The sequence below is a fragment of the Balaenoptera musculus genome, chromosome 14 (genome assembly GCF_009873245.2).
Source record: "Balaenoptera musculus isolate JJ_BM4_2016_0621 chromosome 14, mBalMus1.pri.v3, whole genome shotgun sequence".
Classification (NCBI taxonomy): Eukaryota; Metazoa; Chordata; class Mammalia; order Artiodactyla; family Balaenopteridae; genus Balaenoptera; species Balaenoptera musculus.
Window position 1 is genome coordinate 30,547,676 of NC_045798.1, and position 17,621 is coordinate 30,565,296.

The following is a 17,621-nucleotide window of genomic DNA, read 5'->3' on the forward strand; positions in this document are numbered from 1 at the left end:
TGGAATATACAGCATGATGACTGTGGTTGATAATACTTGAACCCGGAAATTTGCCAAGAGAATAGATTTCACATGTTCTCACCACTTAAAAAGGGTAACTATGTGAAGAGAAAATATGCTAATTAGCTTGACTGCAGTAATCATTTCACTACGTATACATACATCAAATCATCGTGTTGCACACTTTAAGCATATACAATTTTTATCTAAAAAAAAAGATCTTCTTTCAAAGCTACTGTTGGTAACATATAACAAAAAGTTGAAACGTGTGTATCATTTGACCCCAAAGTTCCACTTTTGTGATCGTCACACAAAGATCCTCATCTCTATGTGGTAAATAGGAGAAAAATATTCAAAACAACCCAAAGGTTCATCATAGAGAATTCATTAACGGTGTATGTATATCATGGAAATGCCACAACCATTAAAATGATGGTGAGGATTTTTATATATAGGAAAAGATATCCTTGACATACCGTTAAACGAAAACAACAGTCTCAGAGCAGCAGACGCAACATAATATAATTTCGGGTAAAATGTGTCTGGGTGTGTCCGTGTGTATAGGCATAACATAATGTTTCTCAAAATGTTAACAGTGGGATTTCTCATCACGTGTACCTTTTCCTCATAAGAGTCTGTACTGTATAAATTTTTATGATGATTTTTAAATGATTTTTAAATTTTATAAAAGCAGCCATATTTCAGTTATAAAAAATAATGAAATAATGCCATTTTCAGCAACATGGATGGATCTAGAGATTATCATACTGAGTGAATGTAAATCAGACAAAGACAAATATCATATGATATCACTTATATGTGTAATCTAAAAGAATGATACAAATGAACTTATTTACAAAACAGAAATAGACTCACAGACATAGAAAACAAACTTGTGGTTACCAAAGGGGAAAGGTGGGGGGAAGGGATAAATTAGGAGTTTGGGATTAACATATATACACTATTATATACAGAACAGACAATCAACAAGGACCTACTGTACAGCACAGGGAACTCTACTCCATATTCTGTAATAAACTATGTGGGAAAAGGATCTGAAAAAGAATGGATATATGTATATGTACAACTGAATCACTTTGCTGTACACCTGAAACGAACACAACATTGTAAATCAACTACACTCCAATATAAAATAAAAATAAAATATAAAAAAAGAAAAAGAAATAAAAATAAAAAGCAGCATATTTACTGGGGAGTCGGGGGGAGGGGGGGGAGCAGGGAGAGAAAGTTCGGATCCTGATGTTTTTCTGGCAAACAACAAAACCATCGTTCATTTTTACTTCCCGTGCAATACTTTTCATTGAATCAACACTGGCCAAGTTGAAATGATCCTATTTGGAAATTGGAAGCACATCCATAGCCGAGGATTCCTTTTACTGCAGGATGCTAGTGTGGCCTCACCAGAGTGTGCAAAGAAGCAGGCCACCCACCCCAGCCCCACCGCCCTCGTGCAAGTCTCCATCCACCTTGATGAGAAACTCCCCTGCTCCTGTGTGGCTTTCGGAAAAGGGAACGGGTTGGATGGAGCTCAGGATGGACCCAGGAGTTCCCAGCTGGAGGACCCCGGCCGCTGACCAGGAGTCACTGAGGACAGAGCCTTTCCATAGGCACTGGCTGCACAGCTCTGTGTTTGTTGTCCTTGTCAGGCATCAAAAATCTATTTTTAGTCCATCCTTTGGCAACCCACTCCAGATGCAGAAACCAAAATCAGAATTCCTGCCATAAAGGAGAAAAAAGCCATGTATTTTTTAAAACATTCCTGCTTTGCTAATGGAAAGGAATACATATAAAGTGTCCTTTTAGCCCAATTATATAAAATGTCTATTTTTCCAAAATAGCCTCCGTCTAAGAATGGTCCACTTAAACACTCGAAGCAGGAGAGTCAGTACAAAAATGTATACACAAAGAGGAGCAAATCGTGGCTTTTCTAAGACAGAATTCGTTTTCAGCTGTAACACTGTGAAGTGAATCTGAAATGGTCACTGCTGTGCAGGTCTCATGAATTATTTACTAGAGCTTTGTATATAATGCATTACTTGCTCTTTCCTTCCTCCAAATGGAATCATTTTGAAATAAATCTGTTGATGAAGCCACTTAAATTTTATTACCGGGGACCTGGGGGTTTTAATGAGTTAAAGTTCGTGTCTCAGTTCCAAAACCCAGTAATGCGTTGGCCAAAGGATAATGTTTGTGGAGGACAAAAAGATAAATCACGTCTGGCCTACAATGTGTATACTTTTCCCCTACAAATATAAAACAAAAGCCACAATCGGCCTCAACACTCAACATGACATCATTCCATTTCCGTGGGGTCGGAATTAAGACTGATGAAACACTCTCATGAAAGATTCTTCTAGAAACAAAGTTCTCAATCACAGAAGGTTGATAAAACTTTTTAAAAACTCTCACCTTGAAAGGTTATTTGAAAATCAGCACAATAAATGCCAATTCAAAATCCCTTGTGAACAATCTGTCCCCCAAAAGAAGAGGCTGTTTATGCCCATGTGTGTGACTGTTTGTGCTGTAACTGCTGGATGTCTACAGAGTGAGGGCAAGGGAATGGCCTTCTCTGAGCTTCTAAGACCCTCAGCTTTCACAGGTGCAAAAGTGCTGCTCCCACTTCCAGCAACGGGCAGAATGATAAGTGGGCATGACCCTTCTGGAAAGCATCTGGACAATGTATTTAGAAAGTCTTACCTAAATGTCCATCGACAGAGGAGTGGGTAAAGAAGATGTGGAACATATATACAATGGAATATTACTCAGCCATAAAGAAGAATAAAATAATGCCATTTGTAGCAACATGGATGGACCTAGAGATCATCATACTAAGTGAACAAAGTCAGACAAAGACAAATATCATATGATATCACTCATATATGGAATCTAATTTTAAAAAATGATACAAATGAACTTATTTACAACACAGAAACAGACGTACAGACAGAGAAAACAAATTTATGGTTACCAAAGGGGAAATGTCAGGGGGGAAGGATAAATCAGGAGCTTGGGATGAACACATGCACACTACCATGTATAAGACAGATAAACAACAAGGACCTACTGTATAGCACAGGCAACTCTACCCAATATTCTGTGATAACCTATATGAGAAAAGAATCTACAAAAGAATGAATATATGTATATGTACAGCTGAATCACTTTGTTGTACACCTGAAACTAACACAACATTGTAAATCAACTGTACTCCAATAAAATTAAAAATTTTTTTAAAGTCTTAAAACATTCCTATGCTTTGACTCAACAATTCCATTTCTGAAGGGGATGATCAGCGGTGGCCTCAAAGAAACCAGAATTCATTCTAGAATCATCAGTAATGCTGAAAAATTGTAATCAACCTCAATGTCTAACCATCGGGGACTGGAAACGTAACTTTGGCTTAGCTGTATGATGGAATACCGGGCAGCAATTAAACTCAAGTTTCTGAAAAATATGAAATGGCACGTGAGCCAAGATGGCTTAGTATTTCCCAAAGAAGGGTTTTCTGCAGAACCCTGTGCCCTTTGAAGTACTTTTTGGAAAAAAGCTTCTTGGTCATGTAAGTTTGAGAAACTCTACATATTACAACGTTCCCCTGGAGGTTTACGGAGTTTTATTAGTACGCGAAAGGCTCTGAAAATTTCTGTAGTAAAGGAACCTATTTATTTTCCTTTTAACTCAGAATTTTTGATTTACTTTTTACCATTTTTCAAGTAATATTTATTAACATCTAGGGACCTAGTGAGTGTCCTGAGAACCCACCTTAGGGGCACAGGATGAAGACCCAAGACAGGGTGTTGACCCGCGTTTGGCTCTGTACTGGTGTGGGGGTGGCGGTGGCGGGGCTCAGGTTTTCCCAGCTCTGTGAGGACACTCACGGTTCAAGGTGAGACAGGTTCTGCATGGAACCTCCTTCCCCTGCCCTGCTCTTGCCTTACCTGCAAAACAAAGCTCCCTTCTTCCCATCCCACAGCATCCTTTGTGTGCCTATACACCCACACACACACAGACACACTCAGCACACAGGCAGGAAGTGTTATTCCAGGAAACCTAATCCTTTAGACCACCCAGTTTGCTTCAGGCAAAATCCCTTACACGCAGGTTGGTGGTGTCATAAATTCCATAGCAGCAAAATTCTGCACATCAAGGGTGAGCAGTGGTGGAAAATACATGAAATTTCCAAACAAGGACAGGCCCCAGCTGGGCTCTCTCTCCCCAGATGAGTCACCCAAGCCAGGGGGCTCTGGCATCGGGTCCTGGAACTTCAGGGATTGGTCGTTTTAGGATTTTCAGAGAACGCTCTGTCCCTAGTGAGATGCTTCCACGCAGCCTGGGAGCCGGTGCTGGTCTGTCTCGGGGGCCAGCGCTCGAGCAGAAATTCTCACCCTCCCCCAGAACACCAGGGCCGCGCACACTCAAGGGCAGAAGCCAAAACACATCCCGAGGTCTCTCAGGATTCAAACAAAGAGGGAAGTGGTAGAGGAAAATTCCTGACATTCCGATATTCTCAGCTGGCAAAAGTTGAATGGAAAAACCACTACTGAATGTACTTTCTGTGTCATTCAGAAGAGCGTTTCTAAGTTTTACACAGACCCTCTCTCTCCACAGAAAAGCAGAGGCCTATTTAATATGCCTACTCAGATGTCCTAAAATCCAATAATACGTAAAGTTTAATAGAAAAGCCTATTAAAATGGTTATTTCTGAATAATGCCATTATAGGCAAACCATCACTTGTTTTCATATTTCCTAATTATTTTTAAAAAATTTTTAACAGGATACACTACTTTTGCAATGAGAGGGGATTTTTTTCCCCCTCTGCTTTCTTTTTTCTTTTAATGTGCCAGTTAATGTCAAAGGGCTTCCTCTGCATTCGGAGATCAAAGGGTTAAAGCAAAAGTCCCAGGAGGAAGCTGGGGTTTAGGGTCACCTGACAAGGTGCGTGCAAACCTTCTGTAGCAGAAAATGGTATGACCAAATCCAAATGTCTTTCCACAAAAATGGTGTCGGCGTGGGAGTAAGGGGAAGAGGATTAGTGTGTTGTAACAGACAAGGTCATGAGCTGGCCTATTCTGATCCCTAGAATAATGTGTAAGACAGAAGTCAAGGTTTCGAAGTGCTGTAGCAATTCACGTTTCTCCCACCCATGAAAAACCCAACCACGGGGACCCTCAGCTCTCAGTCCAGTTGGCTGGCACGGGGTCGGGGGGAGGGAGGGGTCCTATAAGTGCAGAACCACGTGTGCCCCACTTGCCCCTAAATCATCGAAGGAAAAGCGGTGATGGTGACAGCTCAGGTTTCCCCAGGGGAACATTGTACACCTCCCTCTCTCTCCTCCAGGCTCTGCGTCCTCGGCCCTCTGAGCTTCAATGTCCCATTGTGGAGGCGAGTCCCCCGCGGAGTGGGACCACAGAGCATCACCCGGGATGGTACCCAAGCTGGCGACCCCGCACTCCCAGGCGCCGGCCACCCTGGTGCCAGCAAAGCTGGCCCTCGATGCAGCCACGAGGAAACCTCCCCCCCGCCCCGTGCATCGCCTTCCTGAGCCCAAGTCATCCTCCCGTGACCCACTGTCCCAAAGCTTCCGTCAGTGCATTTAGATGTTGCCGTGGCCTCCACGCTGGCGGCACAGCGGGGGCTGGGGGATGCTGTCTTGTACTGCTGGGTTGTGATACTTGTTTACATACACTGTCAAATCTATTTTTAACTTTTTATCGTGGAAATTTTCAAACACACACACAAGAAGAGAGCAGAGTATAAAGCACGTCGGTGCTCTTATCCCCCAGACTCAGCACCCCTGACCCGCGGCCCCTAATATCCGCCCCCCCTCACCGCCCAGCCCACCCCCACCACTGGAGTCCAATGCAGCAAACACTTGACATCATATCATGTTAACTGTAAAGCAGAAGGATTTTTCTTCAAATATAAGTCAAATTGTGTCACTTTCCTGTTCAACATCTGTCTAACTTAGCATAAAATCCACCCCCTGGACTGTGGTGTCTAAGGCCCTCGTCGCTGGGGCACCAGGCCTGAACCTGCAGCCACAAGGAGTCACAGGTTTTTCCCCCAGCCGGGACCCTCCTCCACCCATACCCACATGGCTCGCCCCCTCCTTCATTCACACATTTCTCAGCTGCCACCTCCTCCTCCAAGAACCTTCGGTGACCCCCTATCTGGGCAGCAGCAGGAACTCAACAAACATTCAGAGGCTGAACCCACAGGATGAGCCAGTAACCCTGTGCAGGCAGGCTAGACAGGGGGATGGGGTGGGGCGGGTGGGTGTTCCCATTTTACAGATGAGAAAACTGAGGCTCTGGATGATTACGTAAATTGCCCACAGACACACAGCTCTTAAAAGACCTTGAACACAGGTCTTCTGACCCCAAATTCCACGTTTTTTCCACTAGTCAGCTGATTCTCTGAAATGAAGCATTGCTTACACAGATGAAGATACGGGCTGGCACTAACTTTACTCATTCATTCATCAGCTATCACCTGGACACCTGACACGTGACAGGGACCATTCTAAGCCATGGAGACTCAGGGTTGGTAGGTAGGATAACAGCCCCCAAAGGTTTCCACCTAATCCCTGGACCTGTGGTGATGTTATGGTGCACAGCGACGGGCATTGGGTTCCTGGCCAGCTGACCCCGGGATGGACAATTACCCTGGGTTATCAGGTGGGCCCAGTGTCATCACAAGGGTCCTCTCACATGGAAGAGGGAGGCAGGAGAGTCAGAGAAACTTGAAGATGCTCTGCTGCTGGCTTTGAAGATGGACGAAGAAGCCACAAACCAAAGACTGTGGGCGGACTCTGTAAAAGGCCAGGAAACGGATTCTTCCCAGAGCCTCTGCGAAGGAACCTGCCCAGACCTGTGAGAGCGTGAGCCCAGGTTGTTTGAAGCCACAGGAAACAGAGAAGGTGAAGAAGACAGACAAATTCCTGTCCTCCAAAGCGCACATTTTCCTTGGAGTGGAGGGTGGAGGCGCCGCCTTCAGAGGGGCTGCTCTGGAGATAAAGGCACACACGGTGAGTTCCCTCTCAGAGGACACTCCTCTGTCCCCGTGTAGACACGACCTGCTCTCTGCCCCAGGCTGCTTGAGAGTCACCGAGGGAAACTGGCCTCAACCCAAGTGGCACAGACCATGCCTCACAATTAGAAGCCACTTAGGTTGTCACATCCCAGACTAGATACACACGGTAAAAGCCCGACTATCGAAGCATCTTCATCTAGAGGAGCCACGTCCCTCCACAGGACGGGGAGATGCCCTCTGGGGAACAAAGGAAGGTAGTGGGGTCTGTCGTGATGGGGAGGATGCAGAGGGCAAGGGGCTGGGTCCCTTTCAGACCAGCTCAGGGCTGAGATTCCCACCCGCCCCGCTCCTGGATCCCCACTCCCCATCCCCTCCCCCACTTCCAGTGTCCCATCCCACTGGCTGAGGGCAGAGACGTTTACAGTGTTTCCCAAAGGATTTATTATTTTAGTACATGGACGTGTCCTTCCTCTTGCTCTCCTGTCAGCAGCATCTCTGACACACAGGAGGGCAATTCTGCACCTAAGTCCTATTTTCCTAAATGACACCAACACCCACACACTGAACAACCCTGGGGACCAGGTCTATGAGCAACTAGCTCTGTCCCTTCTCGCACACCACTGTCACGCTTTTTTCCTGTAGTTTCTGCCGCCAGATAACTGCCCCTCTTGAGCTGTACCACTTATAACTGAAGGAGACTCCTGGGGCTTCTTCTAAGAGGAGCCGCTAAAAAGGAACGAAATAATGTCATGTGCAGCAATGTGGATGGACCTAGAGACTGTCATACAGAGTGAAGTAAGTCAGACAAAGACAGGTATCACATGATAGTCCTTGTATGTGGAAACTAAAAAAAATGGTACAAACGATCTTATTTACAAAACATAAATAAAGTCACAGATGTAGAAAACAAACTTATGGTTACCAGGGAGGGAAAGGGGAGGGGAGGGACAAATTGGAAGATTGGGACTGACATATAAGCACTACCATATATACAATAGATAACTAATGAGAACCTGCTGTATAGCACAAGGAACTCTACTCAATGCTTTGTAATGGCCTATACGGGAAAAGAATCTAAAAAGAGTGGATAGGGGCTTCCCTGGTGGCACAGTGGTTGAGCGTCAGCTTGCCAATGCAGGGCACGCGGGTTCAAGCCCTGCTCTGGGAAGATCCCACATGCCGTGGAGCAACTAGATCCGTGAGCCACAACTACTGAGCTCTGAGCGTCTGGAGCCTGTGCTCCGCAACAACAGAGGCCACGATAGAGAGAGGCCCGCGCACCGCGATGAAGAGCGGCCCCGCTTGCCGCAACTAGAGAAAGCCCTTGCATAGAAACGAAGACCCAACACAGCTAAAAATAAATAAATGATAAAAATAAAGGAATTCCTTTAAAAAAAAAAAAAGAGTGGATATATGTATATGTATAACTCATTCACTTTGCTGTACAATAGAAACTAACACAACATTTTAAATCAACCCTACTCCAATAAAAATTTTTAAAAATAAAAATAAAAATAAATAAGAGGAGCCGCTGTGACCCGGCCCTGTCGACAGCTATTGATTTCATTTTAATAGCACACAGCATATCTGCAGGTTTCTAAGCTGTCTTCTTCCCATAAAACCTTCATCCAGTGTTCCTTTCTGGGAGCGTTCTTGGTGGGCGATGGAGCGAGGGGGTAGTTCCCTTATTTGGACCTCGAGTCACACTGTGACAGCACTGTTCTCTGGGGGAGGGGGTGCCTGTACTCTACCTCCTCCCATTGAAGGGAGACCCCCATGGAAGTTTGCGAGGAGGCGCCCCAGGGTGGAGCCCCCCCCAGCAGTGCTCCAAGTGTGTGCTCCGCGCTGGGAGCTGGGCCTCTCTTTCCAGGGGCTGCAACGCGAGCGGGGGAGAAAAAAAGAGCAGCTCATTTGGAGCCTGTAAGAGGCCTCTTTCTTCAAGGATTCCTGAAGGTCAAAATTTCCTCTGACTTTAGCTGCAGCCTATGAATAGGGAACCACTTTCCTGACCATGGACTCCAGGGCCCTGAGAAAGAAGGAAAGAGAGCAGACAGGTTTCTTTTGATGTTTGTAAAACAGCCTGAACTTGACCTCAGATACTTGCTGTCTTCAGTTCTCTTTTCCTTCTCAAGGACCCATTCAGACCCAGCAGTGAGGCCACGGCATTCTCAGCTGCATCCCAGCAACTGACCTCCAATCACCTAAGTTTCCAAATGATGGGAGACGACTGGTAGGTGCTGGCAGAATTCAGCCGAAGTAGGGGAACAAGCAGCACCGCTAACCAGCCCGGGCACCCAAGTTTTCACAACTGCATCCATGAAGCCGTCAGCTCCTGGGGCCTCAGTGACTTTTCCTTCTTCAGGCACCCGGGGCTCAAGGAAAACTCCCGACAGAAGGAACAAGTAAAGATTAAACAAACCCGGGTGGTGCCAATATAGCTCTTTAGTATATATTTTCTGGAATCTTTTAAATCTCTCACAACTGGGGAAAAAAAAAGTCTGTGCACTCACTAGGAAAGTGACCATAAGCCTTTTGAATCAATGGGTTTCAGAATATTATCACATTATCATTAGCAGTATGTATTAAGTCATAAAGTCTGGTCTTGGGTTAGATAATATTGCTGAAATAAAACTAAATCAGCTGAAAATAATACGACTTTGACGACTGATTCCTTCTTTTAAAAAATATATTTAGTCAAATACCATAAATTTCAAGTCTAATAATGGTTTGGTACATTGTAAGTGATAACTTCACAAATATAACCTTGTTTATGGTACTATATGAATTTACTACAGGGACCACATTTAAACATTTAAAAGATTTAATACTTTATTCAACATTTTTTCTTTAGGTACTACTCTGAAGTCAAGACTGCACTTCCAAATCGTGAGTAATCTCCAAAAAGATGAAAGACAGTGTGAAACTCACTTATCACTTATAATTTAAAGGTTTAAGGAGTAGGTAACCTCAAATTCACTATGGATTCAATACAATCCTTATCAAATTCTTAACTGGAGTTTTTTTGATAAACATTTACAAGCGGATCCTAAAATTCATGTGGAAATGCAAGGGACTCAGAAGATCCAAAAGAACCTTGAAAAAGAAAAACAAAGTTGGAGGACTCATACTTCCCAATTTCAAAGCTTACTACAAAGCTACAGGAAAATTTTAGATCAAAGGAATAGGACCGAGAGTTAGGAATTAAACCCTCACACGTGTGGCCAATTGATCTTCAACAAAGGTGCCAAGACAACTAATTGGGCAAAGAATAGTCTTTCCAATTGTGTGTATGATACTGACATACAAAGAATGAAGCTGAATTCCTTTCTTACCCAGATACACAAAAAGTAACAACAAATGATCAGAGAGCTAAATGTAAGAACTAAAACTATAAAACTCTCAGATGAACATACAGGAGTAAATCCAGTGACCCTGAGTTAGGCAAAGACAAGTGTTGGCGAAAATGTGGAGAAATTGGAACCTCATGCATTGCTGGTAGGAATATAAAATGGTGCAACCACTTCGGAAAACAGCTTGGCAGGTCCTCAAAATGCTAAACTTAGAGTCACCAGCGTGCTGCAACCACTTTGGAAAACAGCTTGGCAGGTCCTCAGAATGTTAAACTTAAGAGTCACGACCAATTTCACCCCTAGATACATACCCAAGAGATTTTTTAAAATGCATCTGCACAAAAACTTGTACAAGAATGTTCACAGCATCATTACTCATAAAAGCCAAAAAGTGTAAACAACCCAAACGTCCATCGACTGATGGATGGATAAACAAAATGTAGTAATCCATACGATGGAACATAAATCAGCTGTAAGGAGGAAGTACTGACCCAGCTACAACACAGATGAACCTTGATGACATTATGCTCAGTGAAAGAAGACAGTCAGAAAACCCACAGACTGCATGAGTCCATTTATATGAAATGTCCAGATTAGGAAAATCTAGAGACTGAAATTAGCCGAGGGCTGGGGGATTTGAGGGGAGGCTATATTTTAGTCTGTATGTGTGTTCTTCAGTTTCATCCTTAAAAAGCATAAAACAATGAGCTTGATTTCAGAAGCCAATCTAGCCAACTTCAGATGTTTGCAGAGGACTGGAGAGTTTTTATGCTAATAACAGAACCATCAACTCGCCTTTGTGGAGTTTGTGACTGTGGTTCACTTGAAACCAAAATTACACAAATGCAACCGTTATGACTTAGGCAGTCCACTAGGAAAGACAGACAGCTATAACACTGACTCTAACCAAATGAAACAGAAGAATAAGATGAGGGCTTCCCTGGTGGTGCAGTGGTTAAGAATCCGCCTGCCAATGCAGGGGACACGGGTTCGAGCCCTGATCCGGGAAGATCCCACGTGCCGCGTTGGGACTAAGCCCGTGCGCCACAACTACTGAGCCTGTGCTCTAGAGCCCGCGAGCCACAACTACTGAAGCCCGCGTGCCACAACTACTGAAGGCTGCGCGCCCTAGAGCCCATGCTCCGCAACAGGAGAAGCCACCGCAATGAGAAGCCCGTGCACCGCAAAGAAGAGCAGACCCCGCTCGCCGCAACTAGAGAAAGCCCGCGCGCAGCAACGAAGACCCAAAGCAGCCAAAAATAAATAAATTAAATTAATTAATTAATTAAAAAATAAAGAATAAGATGATGCTAATATTTTTCCAGGTTAGATTCTTAAAATAATGCTGCTCTGATGGATCAGACCAAAAGAAGGAAGCCTGACATTTTTCCAAGATACTGACATTTTCAATGGCGTTACTCTATAGATTGTGATTGTGTTTTAAAGCAGGCACAGAAGGATCTGGAAGCACACATCTAGAAAGTGAAGGTTGCATCTCACATTGTGATATTTAATAGCAATGAGGATATGCTGGTCCCCAGTTTAAGTGAAAAAACAAAGGAGGAAATCAAAGGAAACTCAGAGGGAAGGAATGACGTGTTGATACCGTGGGACAGAAGTCTCATCTCCCCTCACAAATTCTGACGATGGGAGGACAGACCTGGGCAGATAAATTCCTTTCTCTTCCCGGGGTTCTCTCTGAGCTGCAGTTCCTGAGTGCATCCTTCTAGGGGCTTTGCTCACCTACCGCTGCTCCTCCTCATAGATCAGCATGAAGCGAAAACCAACACCCATGTGAACAGGGCAGGATGGAAACCCCAAAACACCCCACCGAGCTCCAACACGGGCACTCTTCCCTCGCAACACCCCTCTGGGGAGCAGCAAAGTAAATGCACAAATCTCGAAAATGGTAAGCTTTTAACAAATTGGATTCAACCATCAACTGGAAATGGTTACATTTTTTTTAAACCATTTTTCTTACAGAGGCACTCGGTGGATTACCATTTGCCACTGAAAGAACTGGAGAATGCCCATCATATATGGCTGGACTAAAAGCAAAATTAAGACAACATATCAAGAAAGAATGCACTCTTACACGCAGACAAAACTCTAGTTTGCAAAGATACATGCACCCCTATGTTCATAGCAGCACTATTCGCAATAGCCAAGACATGGAAACAACCTAAATGTCCATCAACAGAGGAATGCATAAAGAAGATGTGGTACATACACACAATGGAATACTACTCAGCCACGAAAAGAATGAAATAATGCCATTTGCAGCAACATGGATGGACCTAGAGATTATCATACTAAATGAAGTCAGAAAGAGAAAGACAAATACCATATGATATCACTTATATGTGAAATCTAAAGTACGACACAAATGAACATATCTATGAAACAGAAACACACAGACAGAGAGAACAGACTTGTGGTTGCCAATGGGGGGTGGGCAGGGAAGGACTGGGAGTTTGGGATTAGCAGAGGCAAACTATTATATACATGATGGATAAACAACAAGGTCCTACTGTACAGCACAGGGAACTATATTCAATATCCTGTGATAAACCGTAATGGAAAAGAATATATATATGTATAAGTGAGTCACTTTGCTACACAGCAGAAATCAACACAACACTGTAAATCAACTATACTTCAATAAAATTTAAAACAAAAAAAGAATGAATGCACTCTTATACAAGGACAGGAGAACCGGGATCCTTTTACATCTTCAGTGCCCAGAGGGAAAAATAAACTTTCAAGAGTACGAATCTGTGCCACACGTATAATGCAGGATTAGTACTGGCAGTAAGCAGCGCATCGACGGAAGTGCCATGTGTGCCAGGCAGACACAGACTTGGTCTAATTTTGAGGAATTAACATATGCAAAGCACTGCGCTCAGCAGTCTCCTTCCTTGAGGACACAGAAATCTGTCTTGATATTGTCAACTCATAAATCCAAAGAGATTGGGTTTGTTTAGCGTTGTGAAAACTAAGGAGAACAGCAGCAGATTTCTACGAAGATAAGGAGGGAAAATAAAACGCACTGGACTCCAACAATTAATGAGAGAACCAACAGCACTCCGCACCAGCAACAGCAGGGAATTTATTTTTAGCTCAAACATGAGGCCACATCATTACGAGCACGATTAAGTCCCTCAATGAGCTGCCAAAACAGCTGAAAGACTGCCATCCTGGAGAGATCGGGGACCGCACAGGGGGACCACAGACAAGGTCAGCCGGGAGTCACACACCAGCCCTTCGAGGGTCAGAGGGATCGGACAACCACGAGGCTGGGTGGATACGGCTCACTTGCTCTCCACAAACTGGATTCACCTGAAGTTACCACCCAAACCCCATCCCTCTTCCCTGAAGTATAAAGAGAATCACTAGTACGGAGTTGTGCCTTGCACTTACAAGATTAACACTTTTCAAATTATAGGCACAGTAATATAGTCACAGGTGTCTATAACTTCTAAGAGTCAAATTTTAGAAAAGCAATTAGAAGAATTAAAAATAGTCATATGAAAAAATTTTATTGCTATGTTGCTTTGAGATGCTAAGTGGGCCAGACTCCAAACTAAAATAGTCACTTTAGAGCCAAATTTCATCAAAAGCAATCGACCCCTTGAATATTTTATTGGAATAAGTAAGTAAATGTCAAATGTCCTGTTTAGATTATACAGAAATCTCCCTTTAAGGACACTATTATCAAGTGAAAACGGCAGATTATAAAGACTCATGATCCCATTGATATGAAATTATCAGCACACACAGTGAGCTATCTGAAGGATGGTCACCTAATGTCAACAGTGGAAATATCTGGGGGTTGGGATTTTGGATAATTTTACTTTCAACTGTATGGTTTTGTGTGATTTTTCTATCATAACAGAACTATAAAGCACAGGACCCAGACTGCTGGATTCAAATTTCAGCTTTATACCTTATTAGCTGTGTGATCTTGAGCAAGTTACTTAACCTCTCTGTGCCTGGGTGACCTCCCCTGTAAATGGAGATAAAGACAGTCCCCAGCTCAGAGTGCTGTGAGCAGGCTAAATGCACTGGTGCACAGAAGGCACTCAGCACAGGGCTGGAGCACAGCAAGCCTTCAGGACACGGCAGCCGGCGGTAGAAGCCGCAGTGCTATGTAAAATTGACTTATTACACTCATTAAAAGCAGCTGCAAAAGCAACTATTTCATGGGCAAAAGTAAAAAGGAGAGCAAGAAAATCACACTGCTTAAGTTTAAATAACAACCCCTCAAACTCCCAAAAAAAAGACTAGCAGATCCACTACAGAGAACACACAAGTACATGCAGAAGAGGTTCCTAAGAAGACATTTCCCCTGGAATCCATCCCCCTCACTTCAGAACACAGAGAGAAAGAGAGGCCCCAGGCAGCGGCTTCATATGTGCAAATCTGCACTCTCAATTCCGCAGAGAAACAGAAGACATTCTAATGAGGTTAGCATTTGTAGGACAGAAGATTCGTCCCAATTAAAGAAAAGGAAATCTCTGAAACGCCTTAATCTACAAACGCTGGAATGTTCATTTTAAGAGTGGATTTATAGAAAATAAGAATTATATAAACACACACTTGATTTGTTAGGAGCTGATGATGAAAAATGATGGATTATCCTGAACCCTGGATTCTCTTTCTTTGAGAGGGAGACGGTCCACAGAACAGATAAGTGAATTCAGTGGTGTATTAGAGGCTGGTAAGGGCTATGGAGAAAAATGGGGTGGGGAGGGCGGGGAGGAAGTGCTGACATTCTAGGCGGGGTGGGCAGAGAAGGTGACGTCTGAGCTGGAACCAGATCAGAGGAAGTTCAACCTGTCACTCCACGATTACAAGCACTGGTGAAAGTTTTGATCAGGCTGAAAGCTCTCGTTGAAGACAAAGTATTGGTTACTGCTGTGTTCACTTCTCCTGGCCACCCCTCTCAACTTTGATGAAAGTTTTGATCAGGCTGAAAGCTCTCGTTGAAGACAAAGTATTGGTTACCGCTGTGTTCACTTCTCCTGGCCACCCCTCTCAACTTTGATAACATACACTCTACTTACTACACACATTTTCTGTTCTAGACAGTCTGCTGGTGTTTGTTAGTTCACTTTTTAAAATCTAAAGATGTGAGGTTCTTGAGTAATCTTCTCCATAAATATCTTCAGCAAAGAAAAAGAATCAGGAATAAGAAAGCAGTCATCTGCTGTTTCTGGTAACCCAATGTCCATTGCCCTGTTTCCGAGCAAGAGAACCCAGACTTTCCTCAGAGAACAAAGCCCATCCGGCTCCCAGCCAGCAGGGTTCAGGCGCAGCTGAGCGTAGCCCTCACCTCCAGGGGTAAGTGTACGACTGGCCCTACCAGCAGGGGCACCACAGCCCCCGAGCACATGACTCAGACCAGGTGGAGGAGGGCCCCAGGGGCAGGTCTGGGAAGAGGTGCCTGCTTCCTGGGGGTGCTGATGAGGCCTCCTTGCGACCCTCGTGGAAGGGAAGCTGGTGGGTCAGCCTAAAAATGAAGTCAATTTAAAGGTAAGCAAGCCAAGGACTTCCCTGGTGGCACAGTGGTTAAGAATCTGTCTGCCAATGCAAGGGACACGGGTTCGAGCCCTGGTCCAGGGAGATCCCACATGCCGCAGAGCAACGAAGCCCCTGCACCACAACTACTGAGCCTGCGCTCTAGAGCCCGTGAGCCACAACTACTGAGCCCCCGTGCCACAACTACTGAAGCCCGCGCACCTAGAGCCCGTGCTCTGCAGCCAGAGAAGCCACTGCAACAAGAAGCTCTCGCACCGCAATGAAGAGTAGCCCCTGCTCGCCACTAGAGAAAGCCCACACGCAGCAATGAAGACCCAATGCAGCCAAAAATTTAAAAAAATTTTTAATTAAAAAATAAAATAAATAAAAAATAAAAACAAATAAATAAAATAAAGGTAAGCAAGCCAAGAAAAGTGAATAGAGACGGACGCCCTGGACAGCACGTTGGCAGGAATGGAACTCAGCCCCACCCTAAGGTGATTTTGCCCCCTTCTTTTTCTCATAGCTGAAGAGTACATTTCCTTTTTTGCTTAAATTATTTCAAGCTGGGTTTCTATCACTAGCAACCAATAGTCTTACCAAAAAAAAGAAACCATTGGTCGCTGGCATTTTTTCCCCCCAGGATTTTCCCTAGAAAGCCAGCAGCAGCACGTTCTTACCCGTTCCTGACCAGCAGTGTCCCAGATGAGGAACTTATGAAGTTCATTTCCACAAGGCACTGTTTTGGTCATAAAAGATGCCCTGAAAAAGAAAACCGACATCTCCACGTTACCGATCACCCCTACAACCTTCACGAAGACTCCTCTTTCCAACAAGTGAAGGTGGAGCCTCTGCTGGACTCCAGAAGCTCTCCTCTCAGGGGTCACGGAGAGGAAAGAAGGGCTGTGGGGTCCTGTCACCAAAAAAAAATATTCTGCATTTTCTGTTAGTCCAACGGGGGGCTTTAGCGGGGGAGAAGGCAAAGAATGCATTCAAAACACTGTTTCCAAAACATTTATCTTCAATTGTTCTAAGACATTATGCCTGAAATCAGGAAAGAAAATAAAACCTTAGATTTTAAAAACATATTATCGGGCTTCCCTGGTGGCGCAGTGGTTGAGAGTCTGCCTGCTAGTGCAGGGGACACGGGTTCGAGCCCTGGTCTGGGAGGATCCCACATGCCGCGGAGCGGCTGGGCCCGTGAGCCACAGCTACTGAGCCTGCGCGTCTGGAGCCTGTGCCCCGCGACGGGAGGGGCCGCGATAGTGAGGGGCCCGCGCACCGCGATGAAGAGCGGTCCCCGCACCGCGATGAAGAGTGGCCCCCACTTGCCTCAACTAGAGAAAGCCCTCGCATGAACCGAGGACCCAACACAGCCAAAAATAAAAAAAAAAATAAAATAAATAAATAAAGTAGCTAAAAAAAAAAAAAAAAAAAAAAACATATTATCACCACAATGAAGAGTGAAAGAGCAGCTGGTATTCGGGCATTTGACAGTGTGGGCCCTGCAGAGGTGCAAACAGTGGCGCATACTCCCTGCTCTATGAATCCAGCACTGGTAGCAACGATTAGAATACTGTATCTCATTCCCATCCTGCTTGCCTAAGTGCAGGGATAAAGATGGGTAGCTTAACAAACATTTGTTTTCTCCAAGAAAAAGGAAGAATTTGAAATTCTCAGTAGATAATGAAACACTT

The 17,621-nt window shown here is 44.4% G+C and overlaps 1 protein-coding gene across 1 annotated transcript in view; it reads right to left on the minus strand.

Annotated features, from left to right (window-relative positions):
- RAB31 (RAB31, member RAS oncogene family) overlaps positions 1 to 17,621 on the minus strand; it is a 109,198-nt gene that overhangs the window by 47,966 nt on the left and 43,611 nt on the right. The window contains exon 3 of the mRNA XM_036823480.1: positions 16,605 to 16,686. Coding sequence (XP_036679375.1) covers positions 16,605 to 16,686 — 82 coding nt within the window. The remainder of the gene's footprint in view (positions 1 to 16,604; positions 16,687 to 17,621) is intronic.